General features: G+C 39.2%; 1 protein-coding gene across 7 annotated transcripts in view; it reads left to right on the forward strand.

The window, feature by feature from the left end:
• PLEKHA5 (pleckstrin homology domain containing A5) overlaps window positions 1–19,943 on the forward strand; it is a 263,161-nt gene that overhangs the window by 182,089 nt on the left and 61,129 nt on the right. For all 7 annotated transcript variants that reach the window (XM_090043560.1, XM_090043559.1, XM_090043563.1 and 4 more), the window contains 3 exons: window positions 2,839–2,911; window positions 8,274–8,374; window positions 9,321–9,436. In XM_090043560.1, the coding sequence (XP_089899686.1) occupies window positions 2,839–2,911; window positions 8,274–8,374; window positions 9,321–9,436 (290 nt within the window). The remainder of the gene's footprint in view (window positions 1–2,838; window positions 2,912–8,273; window positions 8,375–9,320; window positions 9,437–19,943) is intronic.

Genomic DNA, 19,943 nt, shown 5'->3' on the forward strand with positions numbered 1-19,943 from the left:
TCTTTTCATGTTTCCCCTAAAAAGTTTGCATCCTAACGTGGTATTGTATTGTGACCCAGCAAAGGACTCTCATATATAAACAATGTCCAATGGGAAAGGGGTAAAATCAAGATGAATCAAGTAAACATTTCTAGTGTTTTTTTCCTTTTTAAATACTTATTTATTTTTTTATCAGGAGTATTTTAATTAGTGTTTTACTGTGAACATAAAATCAAAAGCCCCACGTATATTTAAAACATTGTCAGAAAGGCCCCTAACTCCAAAGAGCCCTAATGCCATTCAGTAAAGTAATACTGATTTTGTGTCATGTTTGATAGTTTTCACCATCTTGAAGGATAACTGCTTAACTAGATGGTTCAAAGAGCTCTGTGTGCCAATGTAATCAGACTATATAAAGAAGACAGAATTAACTTCCATTACATTTCTCACCCCAGTGTTCTCACCTTTTATGCAAAGATGTCCTTGTAATGAACTTTTATAGGAGGATATAGTTGTGTTGCTAAAACAAATTACTACTTATTGAATGCTCTGGTGTTTTATCCTTTCTTTGCCAGGTTGGGGCACCCTACTAGCATTGTAATATTCAAGAATGAAAATCTTCTAAATAGAGGATACTTCTGCTATGGAGAATTTAGTACATTAATTTAAACAATTATGCTAATTTTTCAAGAAGTTGTCATCTCCTTATTTGCTAAGACAGAACTTGCAATTTAAAAAGGGATGTATATCTTATTCACAAATAAAGACAACAGCTGTTGGATTTCTGGGTAAATGTTGGAGGAAGCTTAGACACAAACTGATAATAACTCATTTGAAGATTTCAAATGGGAAAGAGATGCTCTAAGTTTCCATCATGTGAATTTAACTGCAATGATGGTGACCCAGGTCAGCTTACCAAATACTTATGTATCCATGAAGCTATGTTCAGAAAGCTTTGATTAGAATAAATACAGCTTACTCTCCCTCACTGTATAGTAATTGTATTCTTAGTGTACTCTTTCCTGAATCTACTGGGGTTTTCCTCATTCTTGAAGTGTTTGTTATCAAGTTGTATAATGAGATATAACCACAACTAGAAGGAAAAGAATAGTAACCTATTCTGTACATGGAAAGGTGTTTTAAAACAGCATAGGATTTGCAACACCAGAACCATTATTTCCACAGTCCTGTGTCCCTTCTTATTTTAAAGGAAGACATAAAGAAGATCTGTAATATTTCCAACAGGTTGTACAATTCTGCATCTGGTTTAGGATAGTGGTGGCCACTCTGCTTTGCATGTGCCACAAGTGACGTAAGGAGCCAGAGTATTTGGCATGCAAATTCTGGATGCTGAGTTAAAGGGTGTACAGAGATCAGGGTTCAAGGCAGCCCTCAGGGAGAGTGTAGGAGTCATAGGACCCACAGGCGCTGCAGAGGAGTTGCAACCAAATTCAGAGTTGTTATGACACTACTGGACCATGTCAGTGGCTAATTGTTAGAGTGGCATTATCTCATAATATGGACTTAACTTGTGGTGTACTTGCCAAATGGTTGGCCATGACTGGTTTAGAGAATCTTTTGGACGCTGATTAGGTATTCGTTGATGTCTTTGAGTAGCAGATGGCTGTTTTAAACTATTTCTTAAACCTATTAAATAGGTTAAATGCCTCTAATTAGTCTTTCAGAGGGTTGAAAAAAATGCTTTGGAGTCAAGAAGTTTTGTAAACACTTTAAAATTTGTTAAAGTGCTAAAGCACTGTCTCAGGTTTCAGGAGTCTTATAATCTCAGTTCTGCCATTAACATAGTTTATGACTTTGACTGGGCAAGTCATTTCTTCTTCTGCTTGCTTCTCCATCTGTGAAATAGGAATTGAATACCGCAAACAGTGTTATACAACTTAATTCATTAATATTCTTAAATCACTTTAAAATTCTCTGAAGCAAGATGCTATAAAGTGCCTGGTATTCTATTTATGAAAACATTCAGTGCCAGAAGATTTGCTAACTATAGATAATTTTATTTAAAAAAAAAGTCAGTTTTACACTGTGGCTAATGCTTGTTTTTACCTATGGGAAGAGAACTTGAAAAGAGATGCCAAGATATTTGCTGACTTGGCTTAAGGAGAAAAAAAGTGTGCGCACACACATCTTTTCATCTGTTGTTTGAGTATATTTAAAGCTTTCAGTTTTACCATAGGGCCACCCTTCTTGGATATCACTTAAAAACCTATCTACTGCATGTGTACTTAAAAATCTCACACCCTTTTATTGTTGGAGAACATTAACTTATTTATTTAATCAAATTTTACCAAGGTATACACAGTTGCAAAGCTTCATCTTATTTACTCTGCAGTAGTGGTGACAACCATTCGTTCTGAGAAATACATTACCAGTGGGTTATAAACATAAAAGCAGATGAAATTGCTTTAGGAATAAACTTGTGTTGAAGAGAAACTTGCTTTATTTGTGCACGTAGTCATAGAGGATGGAGTTGGGCAGACTCTTGATATGAAAGGCAGCAAAGGGTAAGGGTAGCTTTTCAGGTAGCTTATATTTTATAGCTCCATTTAAAAATGTGTATGTCTTTTTCCTCCTTCCTGTTCACAATGAATTGCTTTTATCTAGCTTCTTAAAATAATAGATTTGCATTTTAATTTACTTTTCAGTCAGAGGAACTGTGTTTTCTGGATTATCATCTGTGTTTTGAATGCCAGTGCACTTAGTTGAGATAAAAACTAGATAGCACAGCTTCACAATTTAAAAAAAAAAAAGAGAGAGAGAGAAAAGTATACCAGTTTTCAGTATAAACTATTCTTGATTGTCCAGAAATGCTTATTTGTATTTTTTGATTAAATGCAGGATAGTACTGGAATGAAACTGTGGAAGAAACGGTGGTTTGTACTTTCTGATCTGTGTCTATTCTATTACAGAGGTAAGTTGAATACTGGAAATCAAGGAACAAATAATTATCTCATTATGATTAATTTGGCTAATCTCGCCTTCTTTCTCCCTTTCTCTTGGCTGCAACTACATATTTAAAATACTTACTTTTCTTCTCTTCTGAGAAGGAAGAAAAGAAGTTGTTGATTTAACTTAGCATTTAAGATCAAGTTAATAGAACTAGCTGCATTTTCCACAACTGTTCAGTTGTTGACAGCATGTGTCTTATTTTTCTCAGACAAGTAGGGCACATGTATACACTATAGATACAAATACTTCCCCCCTCTGAGGGCAATTTATTACTTATTTAAGTTTCCTACTAAGATGTGCCAAAAAGAAGTTTGACTTCCACTGCAAAAGATTTAACTGACTCTGTGAGGTTGAACAGAGAATGAAAGAGGGTACAGACTCTGAGCTTTGGGATGGAAGAGATGGAGGTGCTAAAGGCTTTTCTGGAACCTAAACAACTCTTGTAGGATATTCATTTGGTATCCATGAGGTGTATTTTCCAATTTCTCACAAATAGAAGTTTGTGCTGATTTTTTTTTAATGTAAAAATGTAGCCCCTGCCCCACTAGCAAACTTTAATTCTGCTCCGCAGGACTTCAACAGTGTGGATTTGTGAAAAACTTTTTTGTAACAGTGCTGAGATATTCACATAATGAGAGGTTATTGACTATGGTGCCCTTCAGAGAATATTTGAGTCTGGCATATCTACCATATTGTATTTATTTTACAATATGAAAAGATATCCAACCCAATTAGAAGTAGCCACTGTAGCAACACTTTCAAGAAGAGTGGAAGGAAATCAAAGAGCCAGGCAGGTAAGTAAATTATACTTATTTACAGATAAGTAAATTAGTGGGCAAGGTTCATCCATAAGGTTATAGCAGCCTAAGTAGTATTTCCATCTGCCACTTCTGTTGCTCTTGGTGAAATAAGAACCAGAAACTTACTAAATTAAAGTCTGTATGAAATGCATGGCTTATGCTTTCTCATAAAAGAAGAGCAGCGAGCCACAATCTAGATGCTCAAAACTGATTAGTAGTTCCGGCAAAGGCAGTGGCAGTATGGCATTTTCAATTTATTTTGAGTGAAAATTGTCCTTGTTTTAAAAAACGTATTACACAGCCATGCCAGTTGAGGTAAGTTAAGTTTCCAAGCATGAAAGCTTTGTTCTTGTACCTCTTATCAGTTTACAAATTCTACAGTTTTGAAACAGCATCATCATGCTTTCATTGTCTCGCCCCAAAAATGTATACGTTACTGAATAAACAGCTGCCAAGTTGAAATTGGTGTACTTGGTGAGACGCTGTAATTTCAGTCATGGAGACATTGGTTGAGCTGCAATTACATTGCATTTAGCTAAGTGGCCAGTTCATATTCTTTGTTTTTTCTTGTGAGGCTTATCCTACTTTAAGGAAGTTCTTGAGACTTTTTACCCATAATATTTCAAAAAAAGAAGTTATTTTATTAGTAGTAGAAATCATGGGTTTTGTTTGTCTAGAATATTAAACAGTAAATAAACTATACATTCAGAGCTCTGTATTGCTAATTTTTTACTCAGTTAAGGTGTGAATCATATGTTTGGTAAAAACAACAGAAATACAAACCTGGTTGCCTAAGTTGGATACAGTTAGAAACTGAAGCTTCCTATAACTGATAGTTCCATTACTGGGAAATAGTTAAAGCAGATGTACTCAAAATAACAGGTGTTTCAGCAGTGGCTTAAAGGTATTAGAAATGCTTATTAAAAATACAAATGTAAACCTTATCCTTTTGAAGTTGTTTCCCTAACATAATGCTATCTTATTCGAGGACTCGGATGAAAAAGGGTGGGTGGGGAGGGGGAGAAAAGTATTGTTAGACTGCAAACAATATTTGTGGTTGTCTCTGATTGTAACACCAATTGGTAAAGCTTGATATGGTTTATTCAGAAATTTTACCGTGTTAAAAAGTAATGCCTAATCCTAATTTAAGGATAAAAAGAAACTGATTTCAGTGTAAATTTTCACTGCTTAGAGTGTACTGTTTATCTCTTTCTCTGGAGATAAAAGAATGACTGCTTTAGCATACTGAAAGGGTATTGTAACAAATAAAACATCTTACTGAAGAAGAAAAGATTCTCCATTTTTTTTGTTATATTATTCATGCCCTGCATATAAATAAAGATGAATGCAGGGGCATATATAGAAAAAAAGTCATATGCTGGGAAACGGATTTTAAAAGTCTTAAAGTGGAATGCGCCGACGTTACCTAGCAAAGAAACTTAGGCCTCAAAACACCTGGCTGTTCTGCTTAACAATATGAATAATGAATGTGGTAGTAGTGAATGAGACTTGCCTGTGGAAAACAAGTCAAAGTTTAATCTAGCTTAAAAAAAAAAAAAAATGTCTCCAAGCACACCAGTTCAGTTGAAGGAAAAACACCCAGTTGTGTTTTGAAGGATTATTTCTGCAGTATGGAGAGAAAATGTCCAGGAGCTTAGTTAAGTGTTTATCAAGGGATACTTGTTTGTTTCTGTTGCTTTCAAAAGTAGAAAGTAGGCTATTCAAGAGTATCTGCAAGGCCAACCCTGTTACTATTTTTTATTTAATCAAGACAGCACTTTCCATTTGTATTTGTTAAAAAAAAAATAAAAGGCAGTTAGCAGCAATAGCAGTAATCTGTGTTCTATTTAATAGCAAGTGCAATGCTTATTATTCAGTAAAGGCCGGTCTTCTGTAACAACTGCTGTACAAGGTAGCTTCTTGGAGTTTAATAGACTTTTGGGAACCAAAAAAACCCAGTTTTTACGTGGATTTAAGACAATCCTTTCATGTTGCCTATATATAGATTCCTGTAGTTCATTAAGCTTCAGCAGTATCAGGGAGCTGAAGCTTCTTGTTGTTTAGACTATTTTTTTTGTCCCTAGCATTGAAGTTCAAACACTTATTGTGGGCAATGTTTTATAATTAGAAAAGTTTTATGGGGCAAACATGAGGCATCGCTTGTGAATAGCAATACCGTACCTGGAAAAACAATTAAGATTGACTTGGTAAATTGCATTCAGTTATGCTCTTATTAAATGCATAATTAGATTTCAGAACAGATCGTGATATCAAATTAGTGTGTCAGATTTGTACTATTCTGTTTTAGGTTTTTGTACCTAGATTTAATGTTCTTTATAAAACTAAACAGTTCATGAGAGCAATTCTTTGTTAGAATGTTATCTGCCCAGTGTATACTATAGGTGTGCCTATAGTATATTGCAAGTTAACATTTTAAAGGAATATAAGTATAGCAAGCATAAATCTTGTTATGTTATATGGGATTTGAAACCTTCAGTGTTCTAATATTATATGCTAATATTCTAATCTAATATCAATAATTGGGAAAGATAAGCAAATGCCTGCAAAAGACCAGCATTTAAAGTTATGTTTTTATTCTCATTTCAGTTGGCCAGTTATACTGAAAAAACAATAGACTGGAAGTGGTTCTTTTTTCACTGAGTCAGAGGATTGTTTTTCTTCTGTTTTTCACTCTTGCATTTCTTTGCCCTGTGGCATTGATTCTGTAAACATTTGTACATTGGAGTACTCACATTGCTGTAGTGGTTTCAGTGGGGTAATTGACATGCATAAACCTTTTTGGGTTCCTGGACTTTTTTTAATACAAGTGTAAATGATTACACAAGAAGCAAAGCAGCAAAAGAATCCAATTCCATGTCTTTCTCTGTCACCATTTGTCTTCATATCATAGATTTTAGAAACATTACCTCTCAAGAATAGGGAATGAAAGTAAATAAGTAAAAATAAAGTAAATTAGGAAATACCTATTGCTGGCTTTTTATTCGTTTTTTCCATGATGACTCTCTTAATTAAATACCTAAGCAGTCCTGTCTGCCCTGTAATCATTTGTCTGTGTTGTTAAAATGTACATCTCCAAAGAAACAATGTGCAAGAAAGATACCTTGTGCACACTGTTATAAAAGGTTTATATTTGCCCATCTGATGGCACAGTTATGCTGCAGTATACCTTGTAGGCTGCATGTTGAGCTTAAAGGCACATATCCAGAACTCTTTCTCTGTGCATTGCGTGTGAATACTGTAGTCCACTTTGGCATAATACATAATACATTCTTGTGTTTGTCCCTTTAAGATACATTTCCACTGAAAAAATACAAGTTTAGGAAGTCTTGTTAACTGCAGGTTCTTTAGCTTTGATTTTTCTCCAGTACTCAAAATGGCTCCCTTCTATTGCAGGAGCATTAGTGACTTCATAGTTAAGTTAATGTTGAGAAATGTAGTTAAAGCAGGATTAAAGTCCTATTTTCCACTTCAGTGATAGAGTTTAGTGTTTGAGTTTAATACATATATTCAGAGAAAAAAGGAATTTTCCATAATTTTGGTTAGCAAAATATTTATTTAAAAATGTGCCGCCCCCCTGCAGCAAATAATCTTCGGTTTCCCAAAGGGAAGGCCTGGTCTGACTAATTTTAGTATGATGTGAGACACAGAAGAGCACAGCACAGCGAGGCTGGGTAGGATATGAACACAGTGGGAGGCATAGAATGTGCACAAACATTCACCCTCCCAGGAGAAAACTCCCTGGAGTGATTTAACCTTGGTTGCTCTCAGGTTATTTTTCTCCAGGAGTGGCCATCTTACTTTAGGATAAGAGTCCTGCTCATGGATTCTCCTGGGAGAGCAGTAGCTCTCCCAGGTGAAACAATGTCTTAATGTGGCCATAGAAGAAGAATGGCCAGTTAAGACTGTTTGTGCCAAACCAGCTATAGAACCAGCTGCATGTAGAGCCACTCTCGACTGGTTTCCCAGTTGATTCTGAAATGCAGTCCACTGCCCATATGCACCAACCGCCTAGTCCTCTCTCTTCCTCTTGCTCAAGCAGTAGTACTTTTACCTGTTCCTGTGCCACAGAAAGATGAGATGTTATATACTGCAGGTACTCTTCACTTAACGTCATTCTGGTTAAGGTTGTTTTGTTACTATATCACTGATCTATTAGAGAACATACTTGTTTAAAGTTGTGCAGTGTTTGGTTGTAACATTGTTTGGCCTCCACCTGCTAGTAGGTAACTACTCTGACATAATTGGATTCACTTAACATCATTTTGCTTAGTCGCATTTTTCAAGAACGTAACTATGACGTTAAGCAAGGAGTAGCTGTACAATCAAAGCATTCTTTTTTGGTATCCTCTCTCAAAGTTAATCATCTGTCAGCTCTTGAATCAAGTCAAATGCTTTTTTGATTTTTTTTCAGTAGAAAATCAGTAGATATGAAGGAAGAGAGAAAATGTGTCTGAATGTATATAGGAATATTTGTTAATCTAAGCAAATGTTATATATTTTTAGATGAGAAAGAAGAGGGAATATTAGGGAGCATACTTCTACCTAGTTTTCAGATAGCTGTGCTTTCTCCTGAGGATCATATTAACCGTAAATATGCTTTTAAGGTAAGCTTTATCTATTTTCATTTTAGCATAAATAGCCTGGGGGTTGGGACCGTTTCTTTACTATATATTTATGCAAGATGGATAGAAACTGCCTCTGAGATTGGCTTTGCATGGTACTGTATGCACTTGATCCATAAATATAGTAGGACCATGTGTTTTGTTGTGAAGGCAGGCATGCACAATTGTTCGACTTGAAAAAAGAGTTAACAAGGTATATTTCATTTCTTAGCAAGTCCTTTATTTTTAGTTCACTGCTCTTTATAAGCATATCTTGGTATCATAGAACTGCAATCTTACTTCATAGCTGGATATATTTTCAGCTCTTAATAAGTGGTTCTTTGGTCCTTTTTTGGTTAGGGTACATATGCATTTGCTATCCTGTTGATGGATAAAAGCAATTAACATATTAGTTTAGTATTTTACTCACAGTATCAGATACAATATTTTGTTATAAATGTTGTTTGGTAAATGTTTTAAACATAATTTAATTATTTCTCTCCCAACATGGAATTTCATATTTTCGTATTTTGGCTTCATTAACTACGTCTGGCTGTTCTTAATGACTGCTGAGCTATACACCGCTGAAAATTATAAAGGTAAATGCAGATGGAAAATTTACTATATTGTTTAAATTATAGACGTGTACAACTCTGTTTCTATACTGAACGTTTGTGTTTTATAGCAATCAGGATTGGGTTTTTTGATAGCTAAAGGAAATACAAAGAGATGAAATGCAAGATGTGTTATCAAAGAAGTAACAGTGATAAAAATTCTAACTAATTTATTTGTTAATATAATTGCACTAAAAGAAAAGTTCATTCCATTTGTATTATATTATTTTAATAAACCTAAAAATAAAGCAAAGATTACAGAGTGTACTAATAATAATGGTATTTCTCTTTTTTTCTTTTACAGAACCTTATTTTTTACTGTCATTTCCAATCAGGCAGCTCATCCAAACATGAGGACCTATTATTTCTGCACAGATACAGGGAAGGAAATGGAGTTGTGGATGAAAGCCATGACAGATGCAGCACTTGTGCAGACAGAACCCGTGAAAAGGTAATATAGGTTGACCAAATGTCACTAGGGTTTAATTCCATTCATTTATATAATTAAATATGGCTTACAATCTAAAGTCAGGCAGCTAAGGTGAAACCTGGGTAGTTTTATGGAGGTCTCCAGATGGGAGAATAGCTTTGTGAGGTATATTTTTAATGTATAAAATTCCAAGATGTTGTATTTTCTCACATACCACGTGCTCCCGAATAAGAGAGATGGCTTTTTTACAGCAAGGCTGTTCTGTAAAATGGTTGCCTCTTCTCCCTGAGATAGCAAGCAGACAGCGTCAGAGACTGTCATTTACCCTTTTGCAGCTGCTGCCAAAATGGAAGTTCAGTACCAGGGATCATGGTGGACTCCATCCCTGGTTACCTGATATCCCAGAAAGAAGGGACAGACATTTTGCAGCACAACCTCTCCATACATCTAATCATCCATGCTTCTGTTCAAGAAAAGGAAATCAGCTTCCCTGCTCAAGATGCACACCTCAGTTTTGGAGGGCTAATTTTTGGGGGAAAAGGTACCTGTGGTATATGAATAATATGGTAAGAAGATAAGCTGTTCACTCTTAACCCTAAGTAGCTCTTCAAACTACTGTGGTTGGTGTACACTAGTTTCTTTGACCAATAGCACACAGTGGAACGGTGTGGCTAGTAATATATCCAGTTGTTGACTTTTGTGGCTCAAATAACTAGTTACCATTTAATAGCTGATTTGGCTTATGGCAGGCTTCAGAACAGGTTCAGAAGGATGTTTGAAGTTACTCTGGATCCATAGTGTGATGGTTTACCTCTTTTCACAATTGCTTCCACATTACAGCTCTCTTTCTTTTGTTCTGAGATATGTTGTGATTAGAGGTGCACCGATATGTCTGTGTGATATTGGATTGGTACTGATATGAAGAGAATTGTCTACCTTGAACTGATGGGGCTGATAATTTGGCTGATAAATGTCAGTGCTGCACACAGCTGCAGTGCAGCATGGAGCAAAGCCAGCAGCATGGAGAGCTGCCTCTGGTGGTAGGTCAGAAGGCGAGGGGGGAGGGAAGGGACGTGGGGGGGGCAGATCAACGCCCCCTGTGGTGAGGGAGGGGGCAGAGGCAGGTGCTGTCCAGGCGCAGAATGGCGGGGGCCACTGGGCAGAGGTGCAGCTCATGGGACTCCTGGCACTGCTTGCACTGTGGGGGGTGGCAGCATGTGCCCCCAGATCTGTGGCAAGGCATGGGCTGTAGCTGCAGGATGGAGCTGGTGCTGCGTGGGGCTTTTCTTGCTGGGGACTGGGCTCGGAGCAGGATCCAGCAGCGGGAGGAGGCTGCAGCCAACCCAAATTTCACCATAGCTCCACTTCCAGCCCTTTGCCGCCGCCTGGCACTGCCACAGCTTTTCTTGGCACTTGGGTGAAGGTGGAGCATTCAGCTGGGGCTGTGCTAGGTGGTGGTGTGGGGCTGGGAGCGGAGCTGCAGTGAAATTTGGGGTGGCTATAGCCTGCTCCCAGCACCACCGGAGCCCACTCTAAGCCCAGCCTCTAGGGAGAAAAGGCCCATGCAGCACTGGCTCTGGCTCCACCCCACAGCTGCAGCCTGGCCCACGCTGCACAGATCTGGGGGCATGTGCCCCCCCAACCTTCCCGGGGTGCAAGCAGCAGCGGGAGCTGCCTCTACCCCACGAGCTGTACCTTGGTCCTGTACCCCCTTCCCACCCCAACTGGGCAGCCCCTGCCCTCTCCCTCATTGCAGGGGGTGTTGATCTGCTTCCCATACTGTTTCCTTCCCCCTCTCCTTCCACTCTTCTGGACTTTCCATCTGGAGGCAGCTGTATCGGATATTGGATTGGTATTGGCTGATATGCCTCCTTTAAATATCGGCTATCACTGTCAGCCACCAAAATCTCTATTGGTGCACCCCTAGTTGTGATGTAGCATTTTCTGGGCTGGAGTTTAAACTTTTGTACTTCAAACTAGTGCTGAAAAAATTATTTCAAATTATTTCCCTCATTTTATGCTGCACATGTGTTCCTGGAAAACAGCACGTAACTCGAATTCCAGTAAAGGGAACCCACTTTTACAATGTAACAAATAGGGATACATTCCAAGACCTCGACTGTGTTGACCCCCAGACCCATTTCTGCCACTGTTACAAGATAATTTTGGTACTCACCAACAGCAGATAGTACACAAAAGTACAGCTGTAACTTCAAAAGCAAAGGCATCAGCTGCCCTGAGCAACCGTCATGCTGCTGCTGGGCAGCTTCATGACTCATAGCTCCTGAGGCACCATGCTGACTAGGCCGGGCTGCAGGGGCCAGTGCTGCAGCCTGGCCCAGGCACCTCCACCTGGCTTACCCACCCCTCTGCCCCCCACAATTAATTTTTTCTTCCTCTATCAATGGTGTCACTCCCACAATGCACTGCACAAAGCAGCCGACTGTGGGCTTCCACCATACCAATCACGTAAGTGTGAATTTACCTCGCGTATAATGAATTTTGGTATAAAAAGGGTCATCACATAAGAGCGAATTCTCACATACAGAACCTGCATAAAGTGAGGGAAACCTGTACAGTGTTTCCAGGAGCTTTGGTGATATTCTTCATTGCTTGTTTTTTATCTATTAAGATTTTTTTCTCTCATGTCTTCCATCGTTGAGCTTTATCATGGTAACTACGATGAGAATCTCTTGATTGTTGAGAGCTTTTAAGTTTCTATGTTTTTTTCAGTGATGGGGAAATTGGAACATTGGTGGTTACTGACGCCTTGACAAAACTGGTGTTGCCATCATTGCATTTAATTCATTGGTGGCGATGATGCGAAATTTCATAGAAAAAAAATTGGTAAATGAGGGACAAAGAAAGAAGGGACATTGTCTACAGAAAGATGGGGTAGAAAAGCCCAATGCAGCACACACGTGGTATATTAAACATGCTGTTGACTTATTCCAGCTTCAAGTCCTTGCTTCAGTCAGTGCACTGACAGAATTACAAAGTGCATTAAGAATGGTATGACCAATGATACTAACAGTATTTTGAAGGCATTCTGATGTAATAGATAGTAATATTTTGAGAACATTTCCATTATAAGCATTTTTACTTTTACTTGTAGCAGTGTGGAAGGAATTGCAGGGATGACTGCAACAGTTCAATATATATATACAGGCTATTAAATTTTAAGTCTAACTAAAAGAAGAAAAGGTCTGAACTTCTACTTTTATCTCATCTACTGCGTCTGAACTGTGCATTAGTAATTACTGACCTGCTGTTTTTTGCACCAGGCAGATTATTAAAATAGATTAATAGGAAAATATTATTCTGTGTCCTCTGCGGAAGTTAACAATATTCTAATTTCAGTTCCAAGTAATGTTATACAAAAATGTATGCCCAAAATTACTAACAAGTTGAATCTAAAGGAATAAAAAATGGCAAGCCAAATTTTAGCAATCCTTCCAATGTCAATATTTTATTTCTGAAGGAAAAGTAAAAACAAAAACTGAGGAAGAACAATAAACAGTTATATTATTTAGAGACTTCTTCTGTTTGCCTCTTGGAGAGCATTTTGAGAGACATTACACCTTAAACGTGAGTCTGCCCTGGAGAAGAGGCACTTTTACGTAGGTGAACTGTTTCCAGGCTTGATTCCTAAAATCAGTCCTTCTACTGTATATTGTAGGTAACCAAAACCATTTATAGATGAACAAATTATTTTCATTTACAGATAAGTGAGTCTTGTTTGGGTTAATCATGGATAATCTAGCAGTATATTAATGGATGAAGTGAGTAATCTCAAGTAAACCCTGTGAAACCAAAGGGTATTTATAGATCAGTTAAAAGAAGTTTTAAAGTATGCATTATTTTAAAGGTGGTACTTTAAAAAAAAAAAAAAAAGAAAAAAGAAAAAAGAAATGAATAGTTACCCTATGGATAACTGAAAGAACATGGTAAAGTATTCCCAAGCTTCTCATTGAGATGTCAGCTCTGACATCAAATGATAACAGCTGAAATGGTAGTTTTTAAATTAACTTAATCTTAACACTGGGGATACTGTATAAACTGTTGCCATATAAACCATTTGTGGCTAGTTCCTATCAAGGTTTGCCAAGTAACAGAGCAAGGAATCCAGATACCCTATTCCATTTTTTTAAAGTACATCCTTCTCACTAACACTTGTCAGCAAACAAACTCAGATGACTTCTGGGTGCCTTGTGTTTCTATTCCAGCTATCAACATGTCTTGTTTTCGCTTGATAAAAATAAAAGATAATTAGATTTTTAACTGATATTTAGAACACATTGAAAATATTGGGGAACCTATAAAATAAATTTAAATGTAATATCAAAATAACCCCTAAATGAAATACTGCATTATCCATTTTCATACAAATCACTGAAAAAATCTACAGAATTTCAAGCCTACAGAATTTCAACATTATCACTTATCAGGAAACCTATTGAGGTGAAAGGGCGCTATGTCCCAAATTTTAGGTCCAGTTTAATGCAGAATAGAGTAAAACTTACTTCCAGTGTACTAACATATAATCATTCTTCTGGCCAACCCTGGGGTCACAGACGGACTGAGAGTCTAATTCTGGCTGCCTTCAGAGCAGAATGTGACCTAAATCTCTTGGAAGTGTTAGGGTTGAACGTGATTGTGCCTTGGACTTCTAAATCAGTTCTCCTTCTCCTGTGTGCTTTCTTGTTGGTGTCTCCATATGATATTATGTATACATTTATGGACGTGGTAGATGCAGGGAAGGGCCAAAGACCCTGGGAAAAATGTATGCTGTAGAAATTTGGGGTCAGACCTTCAAAGAATGGGTTTGAGCATCTTATATGTGGTTTTGGTTTTCATCCCAGCTTTGTCTGTGTTAGGGTTGCAAGATTTAACCTTAGAAGTGTGAATATATTGACTGTTACTGCTGTGGCATGATTCTGCAGTCCTAACAGGCAAAAATAAACTTGAGACCTTTGAAAAGTCACACCAGTAGCCTTGAAGTGATTATTTGATTTTCAAGACTAGCAGTCTCTTAGGCTTTTATTTCCTTTGGTTATAACCAGAAAAAAACAGACATCTGTCTCTGAAGAATCAGTCTTTTGGCCATCAAAGCAGTCCTATTTAACAGGATATGATCTTATCCACAGACCATAAAATACATACTGTTGCATCCCTTAGAAAATCTGTTAAGGATTAAGTATTGTATTTCTAAGTGACCTAATGTTATATCTCATAACATAAGGGATAAAATGGTCTTGTTTGAATCACATAATCAGTGTCCTTGTGTTTCAGACCTGTTTTTTTCTAGGTATGAGGTCTCTGAATCCTAAATGTAACTTTTTAAATTAAGCTTTAACTTTAGGTAGGCTTGCTAAGAGAAAAGATGCTCTCTGGCTATTTATGTAAGGTAATGTTGCAAAACTTGCTCCTTGTTTTCTGATGAAATTGTCCACCAATACAACAGTATATTGCGGCAGTATCATCTTTCAAATTTTGTAGTGTAGGTTCTTCATTAATATCAGCATTCTGTGGTTATGTTCATTCCTAAACTCTACAGCTTGTCAAATTGCATGTTTCAGATTTAAATAATTCCAGTGTTAGAATTTGAGTGGGATGTTTTAAAGTATAAGAGTTTTCATGAGAGAACTTACTTAAGTATTCCTTGTTATCCAGGTTTGCCTTAAAATAAAGTTACTTCCCTGTTCAAAGCCAGCATAACATAAAACTGAAATTTTGAGGTGGTTAGATAGCCATTTCCTTCCTGAACAATTGATTTTGAATGATTAATAACTTAGGTTGAGGGTATGAGTTTGGTGATGAGCCCTGCTAAGAGCTAATGATAGTGGAGAATCTTTCATAAATTTCTCCTGAAACCCCAGCCTGGGTCCAAATTGTCTACAGCAATTAATTTGGTGAACAGGGCTCATGATACCACATTTTATATATGTAGTGGGAAAAAACCCTTCTTGTTGATTTTTAATTGAATTAAATGCCAGTTGTGGCTTCTTTCGTCACTTCGCTTATCCCAGTATTTAAAAAAATTATATCAAGAATTAAATAATGTGATATGTTCATAAGTAGAGCAGTGAGTGTGTGCTTTAATGTTGGGCACATTCATTTCTATTAAATCTATTTTGCTCCACAGACTTAATTATAATTGCTCCTATCTAAATAGTTTGGGCTTTTTCTTTTAAATAGCAGAGCCAAGTACAATAATGTCTTTAGGGGCCTAGTGCAAGTAATTAACCCAAAACATTTTAATCAATCAGGAGCTTATTTAAACTTTTCACTCAGAAAATGTGGTCTGAAACAACCTCTGAAGATGGGTAAAACATCTGATTCATTCAAAATGATGTCACTGCAAATTTAGTGAAAAACTATAGCATCGCAGCCTGGGATTATTTGGTGCAGTAGTAGTTGGTATGAGTGGTTGATTCTCAGTTTCTTAATATCAGTATCATTTACTAATAATATGATTTACTGGTGAACTTAACTGTTTGTTTTTGTTGATTTCTGTGGGCTGTCAGAACCAGGCCAGAAATTAAGAGATGGTAAAAAAAAAATAAAATAAAATAACTGGTATCTGTACTTTTTCATATTTAAGTTTGTCTTGAATATCAGGGAATAAATTACTGCTTAGAATGCTTAAGTTAGCTACATAGACAAACCTTAAAAGATGCTAGCTTGCATATCAGGAGCAGTTTAACCATGTTAGTGTGACTGTCTGCCAAAGCTAACATACCTGCTTCTCAGATGGGTGGAGTGGCATATTAAAGTACTGTATCTATACTGTGCCTGGTCCCCAAGATACCTTGGAGGCAAAATCCAGCCCCAAATGATTTATACACATCCTTTTGAAGCAGGACTTAACCCCACTGTACCAGTGCGTCAAATTTATTTTTGAAATTTAGCATTCGTACCAGTAAGTCTAGGAAACAAAATCATCCCAGTCAGCCCTGTCAATGTCACTTTCTCATCAAGTAAGGTAGAAAAGGCACTTCAAAACGCCAATGCCCTTCTGAGCCTGAGAGTACCAATCAGCACTCCCGACCTTGGGTGTGTATCAGCCACGTCTTCCGTTTAAGGCTTGATGGGAACCAGCCACAAAATAATTATACATACTTTGTGTAATCATTTTGTGGTTTATTCCCTGTTTTCTTGCACCACTAATTGCATGAACATGTGGCAAAGTTACTACTAAAGACCTAATTAACTGCTTAATCACATTGGCTGCTTACAGGCTTAAAAAAAATGCAAGTTTAAATTCTGCACACTCTTGTGCTGAGCCCAGCACATACCCAGAAGAGGCAGTGCATTTGCTGGGCCTGGGTCACCCAACATCTGTATAGATTGGCAGGGCTTTAGCACTTTTATTTAATAGCTGACTGAATCAAGTTTAGATGGAAGCCCCAGAAAGCCCTGCTGAAGTGTCCGAACTATACAGATACTGCAGAGCCAGCTCGAATGAATACACTGCTTCTTTCAATAAAGCACGTTTTGGGGTTTGTTTGTTTTTTCCCCACTCACATGCCCTAGGTTATCTTGGGAGCAAACAGAGCAGATGTTCACCCTTTGGGGGAGGGGCACGCAAGCTGCCAGCAGTGGCCAAGGGTGGCAGGTTGGGGATGCTACCACCTGCCTCCCTGCAGGCTGCTGGAGAATGTCAAGCCCAGCCAAGCCGGGCCACCCATGACTGGCCAACATGACCCCTGTCCCCAGCCCTCCCCCCCGCCCATGCCTCTCACCCAGACCTGAGCCAGCACAGTTGGGAAGAGCCTGCACTGCAGGGACCTCTGCTCCTCCCTGCTGCCTGGCCCAGGTGACCATCGGAGGCAGGGCTAGGGACCACACCAGCTGTAAACTGGGCTGGGCAGGTGCTGAGGGGACAAGGAAAGGCTCCCGCCACACAGGCTCCCACTCAGCTGTGTTGGTTGAAGACCAGGGATCTCAACCTCACTTGTAACCACTTCTTGCCCCTGCTGGAGAACAGGGAGCGTCACCCTGCTACAGCCCCCTCCTGTGTGCCTCCCTACCTTCTCCCCCAACCCACACTGTGTCCTTGGCAGGTTCCTCTGCGCCCTTCCCACTGCACTGCACTGAGGAGCTGGGTTGGGTAGCCCAGGAGCTGTCTCCAAGAGCAGCCTGTGCCCCATCTGCTCGTTGGCTGATGCTGTAGCTGTCACTGCTGCTGCCCTTGACACCATTCTCCAGCAACCCAGAACCTTGTACTCATGGTGACAGGTTGTGACCAGGAGCAGCAGCCACTGTGCCCAGCCTCGCTCGGCTCCCCAGCCAAGGGCTCCCTCCATTTCCTCTTAGCTTATGCTGCTGCTCTGATGCATCATGGGACATTCTAATATTGTAAAAGCCTAAGTCTGTTTGTCTGTAATGCTTTATTCGCACTCTGATTGGCCCATGGAAACAGCCAATCAGAGCGCTCCAAGCGAAGCGTGGGGGAATGCCACCATGGTTCTGAAGCCATGCTGAGGACTGGACAGAGGGTGGGGGCCCCACCCCGCTCCCTGCAAGCAGGATCAAGGACTGGACTCCCTGCAGGAGGCAGAACAGCAGCAGCATGGGGCATTAGGTGGTAGCACTCCATCCTAGCTCCCTCCCCTGTCATTCTTGACGGGCAGTTGGCTAGTAAATAAATATTTCCCTTCACTTGGTGACAGGGAGAGGAACAGGCACCAGTGGTGGCAGTAGGATTAGATCCAGCTTGCCCAGCCCAAGCACTTAAGCCAAGCAGTGTGCTGCTGCCTCCTGCTGCTGCTATTTGGCTTGTGCACTTTATGCAGTAAGTCTCACTTGGAGAGATGCACACATCCATCCCAGGCACTGTACATGTGGTGCAGCTGGGGTCCTGAGGTGTAGAATGCCCTGCGAGGGAGGGGGGGTTAACAGGACAGCAACCTAACTTGAGTCATTAGGAGATCTGGTACAGAAGCTTGATAGGCCTGTCCAGCTGAACTTCCTTAAGTCTAACACTGCATCCATGCAGGTCTGTCTTAGAACAGGTCCTGCCATTTGTAAGCCAATCTGTATGCCCTGTACTTCCATACTGTTACAGATTTAGACTGGTTTTTGGTAACTTAAACCAGTTTGCATGTAATGTCTGTACCCGGCCTTTAAGTGAAACATCTGCCAGAGCTCTGAGTAGCAGCACCTAGGGAAAAGAGCCTGGTTGTTGTTCAGCTCTTGAGCTACATGCAAATTTTACTTTCACTTTTGCTCATAACTGACAGAAACTGTTCTTACTGCATTTTGTGCATGTAATGCTCACTGCAATTTCCAGCAGCAGGTTTCTGGAAAGAAGTGCATATTTTATGCGAGAAAAATAGTAATTACATTTCATTCTCATCAAATCTTGTCATCTATTTTACTTTTGATGTTATTAAGTTTGCATTGATTTGCACTATAAAGGAGGTTTTTAAAGGAAAAAAATTCTCTGGGTTCTTGTAAATATTGAAAAAGAAGATGAAGCAGAATTGCTTTGGTCTGTCTGGAGTATTTTTAGGCTCTAGAAACAATGGTATTTACAAGTACAGTTATCAGACTGGGAAGCAACTTGTAACTCAGAAAATAAATATTTGCGCTACAGGCAAGGACATTGGTCTGATGTGCTGTAATTATAGCGTGTTAGAGCAGACTTGATTAATTGAGTCTGCTAGAGTGTGCTTATTAGCATGCTCCAGCAGCTTCTGTATCTGATGTATTCACCATGCCTGCACTTCAAAATGGTGGCAGGAACACTTTAACTAAAGCTCTTCGAATGAAGGGGGGAGCAACATGAAGTAGGCGATGATCTGTTTTCCAGGGCACCGCCTGGAACAACAAGGAACAATGGCCATAAGCTATTGGAGAGTAGGTTTAGACTGGACATTAGAAAAAAGTTCTTCATGATCAGGGTTGCCAGGATCTGGAATGAGCTTCCAAGGGAGGTGTTGCTCGCCCCATCCTTGGGAGTCTTCGAGAGGAGACTGGACGGGCACCTAGCTGAGATCACATGACCCTTGTGATCATGGGTCACCAAAGGGTTTGGTGACCCTTTTTTTGCCTGCCAGGGGTAGGGGGTTAGACTAGATGGACCACTGAGGTCCCTTCCAACCCTGGAATCTTATGAATGTCAGGTTGACGACATTTGCATCTGCCAGCACTGTAAAAGACAAGCTGTGCTTATGGATAGTCTCTTGATAACCTGCAGTCACAGAGATGTTCCTGTTAAATTATTGATCTGCCTGTTTCTCAAGTGCTCCTCAGACTGTTTGTGTTCTAGCTATGGGTCTACTGTATGCAACAAACATCAATATTGGGCCCTTTCTGATAGGGATACTTTAAATTTTGTTATACAAGTCCCCGTTTCCTTCACAGTTTTTCATGGAGAGGTGAGTATGGAAGCTATTCTTGTGAATTCAGCTACCGGTCATTTTATCCCATCACTTACGAGAAACTTCACAAAGTAGGATTAAGGCATCTTGCATTGCTTTGTCCTTAAACACTTCAAGTACTCTGAGGTTTTCTTGGTTGG

The sequence above is a fragment of the Crocodylus siamensis genome, chromosome 4, assembly GCF_052110815.1.
Source record: "Crocodylus siamensis isolate JL-2025a chromosome 4, ASM5211081v1, whole genome shotgun sequence".
Lineage (NCBI taxonomy): Eukaryota > Metazoa > Chordata > Crocodylia > Crocodylidae > Crocodylus > Crocodylus siamensis.